General features: G+C 39.2%; 1 protein-coding gene across 5 annotated transcripts in view; it reads right to left on the bottom strand.

Moving 5' to 3' along the window:
* Window positions 1-13963, bottom strand: part of GAPVD1 (GTPase activating protein and VPS9 domains 1) — a 71232-nt gene that overhangs the window by 14557 nt on the left and 42712 nt on the right. For 2 of the 5 annotated variants that reach the window (XM_027104870.1, XM_027104869.1), the window contains exons 13-19: window positions 13690-13809; window positions 10211-10288; window positions 9711-10081; window positions 6279-6366; window positions 5210-5290; window positions 1695-1817; window positions 127-256 (exon numbers count right to left, since the gene is read on the bottom strand). In XM_027104870.1, coding sequence (XP_026960671.1) covers window positions 127-256; window positions 1695-1817; window positions 5210-5290; window positions 6279-6366; window positions 9711-10081; window positions 10211-10288; window positions 13690-13809 — 991 coding nt within the window. Of the gene's footprint in view, window positions 1-126; window positions 257-1694; window positions 1818-5209; window positions 5291-6278; window positions 6367-9710; window positions 10082-10210; window positions 10289-13689; window positions 13810-13963 lie in introns of those variants that run through there. The other 3 variants (XM_027104872.1, XM_027104871.1, XM_027104873.1) reach the window with 2 other exon arrangements.

Raw genomic sequence — 13963 nt, forward strand, 5'->3', positions numbered from 1 at the left:
TATTTCATTCTTATCTCTCTGCTTTACACACTTATTAAGTGACTCAATGAAACACCTGACTTGAAGTGACTGCAATGGTGATGAAAAGTTCGAACCCAAAGGTCCTAAATCCTATAAAAGAAATACCTGTAAGAGAAAGCTGAATCCTGAGGGTGGGCGGCTTGGCTCGCGGAATCTGGGAGATCGTCAGCTGAGATGTTTTGCAGGGTTTCGTCACGAGGCGAATCGTGCGCACTTTCACCGTCACCCATAACTTCTAAACAAAACCCAGCCCCCCAAAAGGATAAGCAGGTTAATCTGGAACATTCTGGCACTGGTAGGTATTCAGAACAACTCAACAATAAATTAACTTGTGCCTTCCAACAAGAGTTCTTTGAAAGAAAAAGGAAAAAAGGAACTTCAAACACTTAACTAAATTATTGATAGCAATGATAATATATCAAGAGAGCAGTTGTTGAAAATAGTTTTACTTCTTATCTGAATCCTAATCTAAAACAATGAAAGTCTTCATTAACTTAATAAGGATAGTACTCTGTAATCACGATCACGGAACCACAGAACTAAAAGGGGCCTCAAAAATCATTTCAGGGCTTCCCTGGTGGCGCAGTGGTTGAGAGTCTGCCTGCCGATGCGGGGGACACAGGTTCGTGCCCCGGTCCGGGAGGATCCCACATGTCGCGGAGCGGCTGGGCCCGTGAGCCGTGGCCGCTAAGCCTGCACGTCCGGAGCCTGTGCTCCGCAACGGGAGAGGCCACAACAGTGAGAGGCCCGTGTACCGCAAAAAAAAAAAAAAAAAAAAATCATTTCACATGACACCCTCATTTTACAGACATGGAATCCTGCCCAGTCAGAAAACAGCTGGCTGTGAACCCCTTGGCCAGGCTGCACTGAGGTCTCCGGTCCTCATTACCAGGGCTGCTCCCACTGCCTGAGAATGAGCTGGGAACGAACTCACAAATGCAGCCAGGACAGACCTGTGGTTCCCACAGTTGTTTTCATGTTTTTAATGAATCAATTTAGTTAATACATGCATGTATAAAATCAAAAGAAATAAAAGTTCCTTAGTGTAATAAAGATACTGTGCCTACGTAGAAAAAATACCTTTATTCTTAGGAGATAGTTTCAAATGCCTCAGGAAAAAAAAATATATAGAAAATGTGGCAAAATGTCAACAATTGATAAGTCTAGGTAGATGGAATATAGACCTTCACTGTACTATTCCTTCAACTTCTTTGTTATTTTAAAACTTTTCAAAAACAAAAAAAAGATGTAGGATGGGACTTCCCTGGTCGTCCGGTGCGTAAGACTCCGGGAGGCCAGATTCGATCCCTGGTTGGGGAACTAGATCCCGCATGCTGCAACTAAGAGACCGTATGCCGCATCTAAGAAGTCCACCTGCTGCAACAAAGATCCCTTGTGCCGCGACTAAGACCCGGCACAACCAAAATAAATATAAATTAAAAAAAAATGTAGGAAGTTCTCCTCTCAAGCTCCCTATGAGTCCCCCCCTGAGTCAACTCACGTTATCAGTTTATCAGAGATTCTTCCAGAGATACTCTAATTTATCTTGGGAATTGTACCATATTTTTCTGATAACTGTTCAAAAGTAGTTATTACAAGGTTACTTTTAATTCGGACCACCTTTATCACTGTGATACGAAGGTTACTATTCCATTCTTTATCATGATTATCACCTGCACTTTCGTAGTTTGCCAGTGCTCCTTCACTGGGACTGGTTCGTTTAATGGCATTCCTGTATTTGTCCAGAATATCCTCAGCAACCTGAGTTTGTGCACTGAGTCTAGGGCTCGGGTCATCTGAAGGGGAAAGGAGAGGGAGAGAATTAGCTCCCCTTGGTTTTCACCCACTCTGATGTTAGTACGACACCAGTAGCATAATCCCAAAGGCGGATTAGGAGGTAAGACTTAAAAAGAGCACATATCTCAATGTTATAAGAGGCACCATGCAGCTGCCTACTCATCCCATTTCTAGGTCTGAGAGCCTTGCCAAAGCACGAAATTGGGAGGATTACTCCACTTTCTCATCATTGTCAGAATTCTGCATGACAGTGTCAAAAAGTTCAGTGCAGACTGAATGGATGATGGGTTTCTAAAGTGTTTACACTCAAATCACTGTTATTATCAATTCATGCTACCAGAACTTCCAACACTGCACTTTTATATGTAGACTTCATTTATTCAGACATCTCTATGCTGAAGGAGGAAAAAAAGTACTCCAAATTCAAATTAAAGCCTTTTAAATAATACTTTTAAAATGTCTTCCTCCACTCTTCCTTCATGAATTTCTCTCACTACACCACATTTGGAAACTTCAGATATTCACATTCTATCTTACTAAATCTCACTATGACAGTACAGCTGCTGGATTTAGAGCACTTCTGTGCGTGCAATGGTGTCAGAGGCACTCCTAGAGAATCTAGACACTGTTGGGGAGTGCTGGAATTGTACCTGGGGTGCACAGAGAAAAAGTTTATCATGATCACAGGTGCAGCACTGGTTACTGACTGGCCCACTATCCGGTCAGCAAAATCAGCACATCAAAATGTTTTCTTGGAGTCAGATGGCAGAGTCACTAATTAACAGTTAACAAAGCAAAGAAGTGCTACAGATCTATGGGACAAAATACAGTTCCATAGTGAAATGCAAACTCCTGAGACAGATCTAGGCCAAGCAGGTAATGTCTACATTCTGGTAGAATCCCATTTGTTAAAAAGTCTTAAAACAGATAAAAATCACTAGAATTTATATATGTGTACGTGTTAATAGCAGCTAATATTAACAGCAGCTAACATTTATTGAGCATGTACCACGTGCCAGGAACTGTGCTAAACACCTTATATGAATGATCTCAATTAATCATCGCAACAACCCTACATGGAGGTACTACTATCACCCCCATTTTTAAGAAGAAGAAATCAAGGCAGAAAGAGGTTAAGTAGTATGCTCATAGGCTCTTCTTTTGTTTCCATGAAAAAAATATTTAGTGTTCATGTCTCCGTAAAATTGTGGTAAACCGTAGGGAGAAACGATTTCCAAAATAATATAATCTTTCTGCTACAATGATGTTTGAATGCATGATAATAGAGTCCTAATAAAATCTGATCTTCTTCAAAATGTAAACTGATAAAACCTTTATCATTACAAAATCTTTTTTTTGCTGTTGGTTTTGAGTGCTGTTGAGGGCTCTAAAAACTGGTTAAACATAGTGAAAGCAATAACGTTGCTTATAACTTTTATTTCTGTAACACCGTTCTTAAAATTTTTATCTGAGGACAATTAAAATAGACAAAAAATGCTATATATACAAAGCTGTGAGCAGTATTTTCATAGTAAAAAAAATGGATACAATTTAAATATCGAAAAGCAAGAGAATGTTCACACCGCAATAAAATGATGACAGATGATCTCAGAGCCAATAAAAATTATTAAAAAACCAACTACGTCAAGCAGAAACTGGGACAGGGTTTATGAAATAACATGTGGTAAAAGAATACAAAGTTACATACACACTCTGATTTCATCATGAAAAGCCACGTATAGATAAGGAAAGATTGGGAGAGAACATGGAAAAAAGAAAATTAAGGCGGCGAGATTATGGACAGACTGTTAAGAAATTCCCTCTCATAACATTTAAAAAAATTGACTTAATGATACTTTTCTTTGGGTCATTAATTAGGAGTGGGTAGAAATTTCTGCACCAGTAGGGAAGCTAAACTGCTTGAATCAAACACAAACAAAATGAAATATTTTATGGAAAAAAACTTACTCTACCTAGCTTACAGTTTAGGCACCAAGGACTAAGAAAAATGTATTGCCTAAAGACACGAGTAAAAAAATAATTTATAACTTCTCCAAAGTTATTAATTCAACATTTTGAAAACCTGAGATTTTATTAAGAGCATTCTACTCTGTGAATGGTGGTGGTGTTCTAGAGCCAGGAGCATGGTAAGAAAACATAAAAATCTTGCCGAAAGGATGCCTTTCCACTGCTTCTCAATAAGGCTGTAAGTCCCTAAAGAACAAGAGTCATGTGTGATTTGACTGAACACCTACCACACTTAGCACAGTGCCTGGCATGAGTCAGATGTTCAACAAGCATTTGTTGACTGAATGAGATAGGTTTGACTGCTTTCAGCAGGGAACCTGGCCTCAAAGCACAGCTCCTGCTGTTTAAAACCCTTTATTCCAGGCAAGTCACCTCATCCAATAAACAGGGATGTACACTAGGACATGGAAACGTCTACATTTATTTTAGAACTAGACATGACAATAACTATGCACTGAAATGGGATTCTACCTGTACTACACTGAGCTCTTTGAGGAGGATGTTCTTTTGAAACCTATCCCATTTTTAAATAAAAGTCTTCATTTTACCTTAGCAGGGTAACATAATTTAAAATCAAGACAAGAAAAAAGAGAGGTGAGAAATTAATTTCCCTCTAGACGTTCTTCAGTCACTGGAGACAGTATACAGCTATCAAACTCAAGGTTGGGTCATCAACACTACCTCTCATACTTTTTCCTTTCAGGGTGATCATTCATAATATGCCAAAAAGAAGCTGCAAAAATACAAATGCTGAATGAGGTAAGAACCCAACCCCTAGTTGTATTTTCCTTGGGTCAGATAGCAATGTTAAAATGATTCAAGCTGTAAAAAATTGGTAAAGTTTATAAATTTACGATATTGTTTGAACACTTATCACGAAAAAAGGAAATGATTAGGTAAAATAGAATTTCACAATGATCCTGAATAATCAAGAACTACAGATGGAAGTAAATTTAGAATTCTACAATCAACGTTAAAGAAAACTATTCAGTCAATGATCCAAAGATATGGCATGCATAGCACTAAAACCATCACCACACTTTCCTGAAAGGCACTGTGTGTCATCATCCCACTAAAATGTCGGGTTCTAGGGTAGGCCTAGAGGCTCAGGATCAGGGGCCTCATCATACACGGAAGTTATGGTAATGAGGATGATGATGGTGGTGGCGGTCTGCAGGAAGAGCGCACTGAGATTCACTGTGGCCGCCAACTGGAAACCACAGAGCTATGAAGAACATACTCCCCACTGTACACACACAGACACACTCTTCTAAGAAGGCAACGCTTATGGCACCCAAGAAAAAGTGTTATGAAATATGTGCTCTGGGAATGAAGGAGCCAGGAAGTCCATGGGTCTACAAACCTGTGAGTGTTGAGAATCTGTCAGGCCCCAGATCATCTTTGTCTTTTTCTTGTTTTTCTTTCTTTCTAAATGGTATAGGAGCTGGAAATTAAATAAAGTCAGTAGTGTGACATATAACATACTGCACTACTCGGAAGACAGCAGTCATTCTGGAGTTAACTGGTGTGCCAACATTTCTAAGTGGAAGGAAGGTGAAAAGTTTAAAAGCTAAGAAATCCCGAGTGTCAACTGATAATCATTCTTAAAATAGCATTGAAGGTGCTTAAAGAAGCTTCCAGAATCTGCTTTGGGGTCATCTGCCACAGGAAGAATGATTTAACAGGAATCTCTTGGGACTGAATCAAAACCACTGCCTCTTAACCTCTGCTCAAAACACGACACATTCAAAGCTCTGAGCCTCAGTCTCTCCTCCTAAAGTGGGCTGAGTCTGGCGTGAAAGCGGTGCTCCGCGGCTCCTGAGCATCACAGAGCCGAGAAGAGGCCTTTGGAAGAAGCCCTTCCCTCTAATCCTGCATGATCTCTCCTTCCTGGAAGAGATGCTTTTGCCAACTCAAATTTCAATACCTACTGGTATGATGTCAGGCTATTCACAAGAAAAGCAAACAATTCTACACAACTGCATTCCAGAATAAACACTAATATTCAGGGTATTATCATTCTCAATGAACATAAACATAAGAAGCTTCAGTTTATTCCAGGAATGTAAAGGATAAATTTTCAATGTTTGTTTACTAAAAGCATCCTTTTTTCCTGAAATAATTATTAGCAATACGTATGTCAAAAGTCCTGTATATTTCACTTCAATGGTATATGATATTTAAACAACCGTGACCTGCCTGCCTTTCATTTATGAAACCGCTGCCACTTCCTGCAAAGAACAGGAACTGTCACTTCCAAAGCTGTACCTTGGCATTCACCTGAGTGAGATCATTTTCCATACCCTCAAAACAGCAAGAAACTGAGGGCCCCACAGGCCTCACGGAGGAGGTCAGATTTTGGCTCTCTGAAAGAGATTTTGGGGCTTTACTTCTCGTTGCTGATATCACATTCTGATATTTTATAAAATTACCTTTGGGCATGGCAGAAACAAAACGCTTTCTCCACCAAGGTCTGTTCCTGTCTGATTTCTCATCATCGCTATCTTTGCGTTCTTCAGTCTGTAGAAAAAGTTTGATGCTTTATTTGGAGTTGGACAGCAGGATAAATTACTATGAAAAGGATTTTAGTTAGTCTGTGAAATACAAAAACCACTAGTTTTTCTTCAAAGCAAAACTGTTCTTATTGTTGTACAGGCAACTTCTGGAATAGGGATGTATACCTTTCAAGCACCAGACTATGATGGATCACTTGAGGGTAGGCACTATCTCATTACTGTCAGTAAACCAAAAGCTTAATACAGAGTCTAGCATAGAGTAGGCACTCAATAAATACTCATACTCATATGGGATGAATAAATGCAATGCACATAAAATCTAGAGGGGTAGTAGAGATGGTAGCAGTAATATTAATAATAAAACTATGTATGTACTGTGTGCCAAACACTGAATGTGAGGACATATATTATCTCATTTAAACTTCACAGTAGCCTTAAGAGATAAATACTGTTATTAAGCCCTTTTTATAGATGAGAAATATGAGGCTAAAGAAGGTTATCTCCTCATCTTCCCAAAGTTATACAGACCATATGGGGCACAGCCAGGACTCAAACCTAGATCTGACCAACTTCAAAGTTCATGTTTTGATCACCAATTATAATGAGTTATTATTAAGACACATGTCAAAAGGCAGAACTGTAATTCCTGTACTAACCTATCATGTGACTTTAGATAAATCATTTTATTTCTGTTTTTTCATCTACAAAACTGGAACTAAAAATACCTTCTCTAAGGGCATCCATGTGAATGGGATATCAGAACCTAAGCAGAGGAACGGCATCCAGGGAGGGTTTAGTGGTGGGGATGGGATATTGATTACATACAGGGGGACTGATCAAATGAGTACATACATGAAGAATAATGAAAGCAGTTTTCTCACTGCTGGACAAGGGAACTGCAAATATGGAATGGAAGGAAGATGAAATGAATTCTATTGTTTTTAGACTGGAAATGGTTCTATACATATAAAGAGAAAGATATAGAAATAAATACACATGTTAATGTGCATGTACACACACACACACATACACACACACACACACACTCCCTCCCTAGCTCTGTCAACTGAGAGGTCCTGGGAGCAGCTACACCCCTACAGCAAAGAGCACACCTAATAGCCAGATCCTGATTTCTAAAAACCATTTTCTACTAAAAGGAACAAGGGCTCCTTGGAGAAATGGCTGATTCCAGGACTAAAGCAGACACAATACAATACAAGCTTATAACGTTTTGTTCCAGAAAGCAGAGAGATACTCAAAGAAAGATACCCAAATGTCAAAAGAACACAGGAGCCAGCTTGATTTGGCCAAATCAGGGACAACTGGGCTTCAAAATAAATGGCCGTAACAAACGCATTGACTAAAAATAGAAAATCATGAGACCATAGATACGATTAATAAGTGGATAAATTTAAAATTTGAGAAAGAACAGGATATTTACATATTTTCAACGGCCTCTCTCTTCCCAGAAATACTTATTAATTACAAAGGGGAAAAGAATAACTTACAGTAGTGAAGCCTGGCAGACAACACCTTCATCAAATGATCCAAGTGAACACCAGAGTAGTGGGACAAATTTAAATTGTGTGCTACCTGGTAGCATGCAGTGAAATGAACACAGTGTCACTTTAGTGATATTCCTGCCTAAGATGAATAACCTGAATCTAATCATGAGAAAATAACAAGCAGACCCAAATTGAGGGACATTCTAGAACATAACGCCTGTAACTTTCAAGAGTATAGGAACTTCCCTGGTGGCGCAGTGGTTAAGAATCTGCCTACCAATGCAGGGGACACGGGTTCGAGCCCTGATCCGGGAAGATCCCACATGCTGCAGAGCAACTAAGCCCGTGCACCACAACGACTGAGCCTGCATGCTGCAACTACTGAAGCCTGCGCGCCTAGACCCGTGCTCCACGACAAGAGAAGCCACCACAACGAGAAGCCTGTGCACCACAATGAAGAGTAGCCCCCACTCATTACAACTAGAGAAAGCCCGCGCAAAGCAACAAAGACCCAATGCAGCCAAAAATAAATAAATAAATTAATTAATTAATTTTTAAAAAAGAGTATAAATGTCGTGAAAGCCAAGGAGAAACTGAGGAAATGTCCTAGACTGAAAGAGACTAAAGGGACTTCCCTGGTGGTGCAGTGGTTAAGAATCCTCCTGCCAATGCAGGAGACATGGGTTCGAGCCCTGGTCCAAGAAGATCCCACATGCCACGGAGCAACTAAACCCATGAGCCACAACTACCGAGCCTGCGCTCTAGGGCCCGCGAGCCACAACTACTGAGGCCGTGTGCCACAACTACTGAAGCCTGCACGCCTAGAGCCCGTGCTCCACAACAAAGAGAAGCCCCCACTCGCTGCAACTAGAGAAAGCCTGCGCGCGACAACGAAGACCCAACGCAGCCAAAAAGAAAGAAAAAGAGCCTAAAAAGACATAACAACTAAATACAAGATGTGATTTTGAATGGGATCCTTTCACTATAAAGAATGTTACTGGGACAACAGGAGACACATGAATGGGGTATGAAAATTATCATTAATATATTGATATATTTTTTTTTTAATTTAATTTTATTTTTTTTTTGCGGTACGCAGGCCTCTCACTGCTGCGGCCCCTCCTGCTGCGGAGCACAGGCTCCGGACACGCAGGCTCAGCGGCCATGGCTCACGGGCCCAGCCGCTCCACAGCATGTGGAATCCTCCTGGACTGGGGCACGAACCCGTGTCCCCTGCAGCGGCAGGCGGACTCTCAACCACTGTGCCACCAGGGAAGCGCTGATACATTATTATTAATGTATGAATTTTAATTTCCTGATGTTGATGGTTGTACTATGATGTGTAGGGGAAGGTGCTTGCTTGTAGGAAACTTACACTAAAGTATTCATAGGTGATGGAGCGTTGGAGCATTAGGTTGGCAACTTACTCTCACATGGTTGCGGGGGAGGGTCTTTGTATCTACTTCCAACTTTTTAGTAACTCTGTGATTGTTTCAAAATTAAAAATAATAACGCACTGGAAAAAAAAGAAAAAAAGTACTTCCTCTAACCATTTCTGAAGGAAACTGTGAGGTTTAAATGAGATACAAAATTGCTTGGAGGAAAGTTAAAAGTATTATAAAAATGCAAGATACATTATTACAAAACCAAAGTAAAGGCTGTTTATGGGTTACGGTCGTGGACATATAGGATTGACAGATCACCTTTAATCATGACTACTGTCCACCCTTCATCGTAGATTTATATATTCCACACTAATTTCAGGTATCAAGAGAACTAGGCAGATGGTACACTAAAGCTGACCATAATTAGCAAGTTCTTCTACAAGGCCTGCGTCCCATACCTCTCCTCTTGAGGAGTCCTTACTCGGGGATGAAGATGATGAATGAGGTGCAGCCACCAAAGAAGTAGCACCAATGGCTGCGGCTTGGGGGAGTTCTCGCTCTTCATTCCCTGGACGTCGGTTCCAGCTGGGGTCACTCATAGGTCGCCGGACAGAAGACACTATATCAGAGCTCCTGCTGCGAACTAATCTCTCAGGGTAAGAATGCCTTTGCTTATATGCCTCCATCTCAGCTGGAGTTAAGACATGGGAACTGAAGTTTGGCAACCTGGCCTCGTTTCCTCCTGCAGCTCCTTCCAGGATTGGGGGATCTGGTGGTGGATGCGATGGCCTGGCATAGTGAACCTTTGGCCTTACTACAGCAGAAGCCCCTGGAACACAGAAAAAAAGTCTGCAGCTGAGATACAACAAAGTCCAACAAAGGCATGAACAAAGGGTTTTGGTTTTGTTCTTCTGTCCATGATAAAACAAGAGTCAAAAAGTTCATTTGGCTACTTTACCTTCATGTGAAGACAGTGGATCAAACATGGCAAGGAGAGACTCTGACTGAGAAGGAGGAGAGGTCAGCTGGTGGGCACCTAAAAGAGATGGGCAAACTGTGTGACCAAGTCAGAACTCATGACTCAGTAGGAGTTACAACACTGTGAAAAAGGTTCTCTTCCACAGTCTTCCTTTTTGACCAATTACAACTTGAGGGGCATATCAGAAAAAACATGATCTAATAAATAGCATATTCTGCTTACCTCAAATTCATTTTATGTTTTTGTCTACATATTTACATGGATTTTAATTACATTTAAGTAGTCTAGCATCCACTGCCTATTACTTCTAATGGCCAAACTGTACTATGGTTAATGCAAAGAGCAGAGCCAGAAGATGTAAATCATCAAAATTTTCAGAATGTCACAAGTTCCCTGAATCTCACCTTCCCTCCACCTATAAAACTAGGGGCAATACTACCTATAAAAGGAGTATAAATAAAAAGTTGTAAAATTTGAAATTCTAATATTGCTTTCAGCAAAACACAATTTATAAGATAACTCGTAACAAAAATGAGTAATACGGGACTTCCCTGGTGGTGCAGTGGTTAAGCATCCCCCTACCAATGCAGGGGACAAGGGTTCGAGCCCTGGTCCGGGAAGATCCCACACGCTGTGGAGCAACTAAGCCCATGTGCCACAACTACTGAGCCCGCGTGCCACAAGTACTGAAGCCTGCGCGCCTAGAGCCTGTGTTCTGCAACAAGAGAAGCCACCGCAACGAGAAGCCCGCACAACGCATCGAAGAGTAGCCCCTGCTCGCCGCAACTAGAGAAAGCCCTCGCGCAGCAACGAAGACCCAACGCAGCCAATAAATAAATTAATTAATAAATAAATTTATTTAAAAAATGAGTAATACTACATTATACTACAAAACAAACTTGAACTTCTAAAGTACAATATTTTAAAACTACAGAGTAAAAGATGACTCCTCTAAGCATATGTCTATAAACAACCAAAATCAGAGATATTAAAATATGCAGAGACTGAAACTTACAAATATATAAAAGAAACCATTCCTCTAAACTTTTTGAGTCTGAGCTCTTTTTTGATAATGAATAATAGTACTATTTTGCCATTTGATTTTCCTTTTGTTCTGTGTCTTATAATTACCTTCATTTTAAAAAATTAGAAATAGTGTATCATTATGAAAGATAGCTTAGAATATCAGTGCTCAAAATTTTGGTCTTAGGACACTTTTACATTCTTAAAATTTGTTGACCCTAAAAGCTTACTTATGTTGGTTATATCTAATGATAATTACCATATTAGAAATTAAAACTGCAAAGAATATATAAATAAAAATTTTAAACTTTAAATAAATTTTATATTAAAATTTTATGTTAATTCATTTAAATATACTTATTAAATGGTAACACAAATAACCCTTTTAAATGAAAAATAATTATATTTTCCAAAATAATAAACCAGAAGAGTGACACTTCTACATTCTTGCAAGTTCCTTCTATGTATAACTTTATAGAACACAGCTAGATTCTCATACCTGCTTCTGCTTTCAATCTGTTGCACATGTTGTTTTGGTTAAAGTATATATAAAGAAAAGCTGATCTCACAAAGACATGCAGGTAGAAAAGAGACAATATTTTAACAGCCTTTTCAGAAAACTGTGGATATTATTCTTTCCTACTCTACCAAATCTTGCTAAGTAGTAGTTTTTTAAAGATTAGCTACCATTTGGAATCTGAAACCAAATCACTCTAATGTACTCTGTTACATTAAAATTTAATTGGTCTGTCTTGCACTTTGAATGGATCTTTTACCCAAGCGTGATTCTGTAACATCATACATTGATCATCTGGAAAATACTGGCTCCATTAGATATGCAGATCTTCCAAATGTTGACACATTTCATCATATAACATCAAAAAAAATGACATTCTTGATATCACCACCCATCTCACCAGAAAAGTTTTTAACTAGCAGGAAGTTGTCAAGCTCGTGGAGGTAGACACGAGTTTTCCAAAATTCTAATTTTTACCTGTAAGCTTGGATTTTATCATTGGCATCAAACTCTGTCCTGTCAGTTGTCTTCCTTGAAATGACAGGCTCATTTTGTTAATTTTCAAGAAATGCCTGCCAAATATCCAAGTATGAATAACTACAGTTTGTCATTCTTTCAAGTAAAAATGGTATTTCATGAAAAACAAACAAGAAAAAAAGGCAGCTACTTAGTTAGCTCTCAACTCAATCAGATAAGTGCTTTTCCTTGAGACACTTCATCGTATTTCAGAATGCAGCAGAAATGCATTAGGGGTACTTCCTATTCCTTCACAATATTAGATAGATGTGTACTCAAGGGTTGAGATATAGCATTAAATAATTTTTACCGCTTCATCAAAGACATTCGTAAGTAAAGTTCGTTTTTCTTTTTTAAACTGTGAGAGAAGAATACAGTGACTGCTAGTCTGGTCTGGTGCCATTGCCTTGCTTCATGCTAAGGTCTCAGCAAATTTACCCACCTTTGCAACGTCAATATGGTAGAAGGGACAATAACCTTTTATTACCGTGAAAACAGTTTTGACCTCATACCTCCCCAGCCCCCAGAAATGTCTTAAGGGCCCTCAGTGGTCCATGGACACTACACTTGAAAACTGCTGGTTTAGAACAATGGTTCTCAGCTGGGGCTGTTTTGCCCCCTAAGGGATCATTTGGCAATGTCTGGGGACATTTTTAGTTTTCATCACTGCACGAGAGGGAGGGTGATGGTGTGCTTCTGACAGAGGCCAGAGAGGCTGCTAAACATCCTACAATGCACAGGACAGGCCCCCACAACAAAGAATTACCTGGTCCAAAATGTCCATAGTGTTGAGGATAAAAAACTTTGGTTTAGAATAAACAAAAATGTAAAAAACGAAACAAAACAAAAAAAGTACTTCAAACCCAGTGCCCAGTATATAAAACCACTACTTACTAGCACTCTGGTATTTCTTCCCAGTGCTTTCTTTAGGATAGGTTTTTTTAACATTTTATTATCTTATATATAAAATTCTTTAAAAATAAAATTTCCAAGTGGTATTATGTTCTAGGTATTTCTCCAAATTATTTCATATTCTTTAAAGCATTTTAAAAATAGCTGTATAAGTTCAAATAAGTGGTTACATCAAAATGCACTTAGCCATTCTATTTTTCAGTTCTTAGGTTGGTTCTAATTTTCTGCCAATATAAATATTATGAAGAACATCTTTGTGCATAAGACTTTCTCCACACATGAACTGTTTCCTTATGACTGATTCCTGAAGTGGGCTAACTGAACCAAAGTTAGCATGTGAACCTTATTTTAAGGCCTTACACACATATTGCCAAACTACACCCTGAAGTGCTGCAACAGTTGATACTATCACCAGCAATGTGTCAAAGGCTGCCAGTTTCAGCCATGGATGTGATCATTTCTAAAAGTCATTCTCATTTCCCCTTCTTACCATGAGTTACTTCATCCATGTCTGGACTAGTGACAGAATCTTTACCCCCAAAATCAGAGCTGCACTCAGATCTCAGGTCTTCAATCTTATTGGGAATATCCTCAGAGGTTGCACTTATGCCTTTAAAAAAAAATGGTAAAAAATAAACAGCAAGAACAAAATAACCACACAAAAAGTATACGAAGTTTGGAGAAATGTATACATTCTCACATTTTTTGTATCTCAGTTCTTTACATGTGAGTTGTTTGGTATTATATCCTTCATTGTACAATTG

Source organism: Aethalodelphis obliquidens, unplaced genomic scaffold, assembly GCF_003676395.1.
Source record: "Aethalodelphis obliquidens isolate GAN/ISIS:26980383/991018 unplaced genomic scaffold, ASM367639v1 scaffold7, whole genome shotgun sequence".
NCBI lineage: Eukaryota > Metazoa > Chordata > Mammalia > Artiodactyla > Delphinidae > Aethalodelphis > Aethalodelphis obliquidens.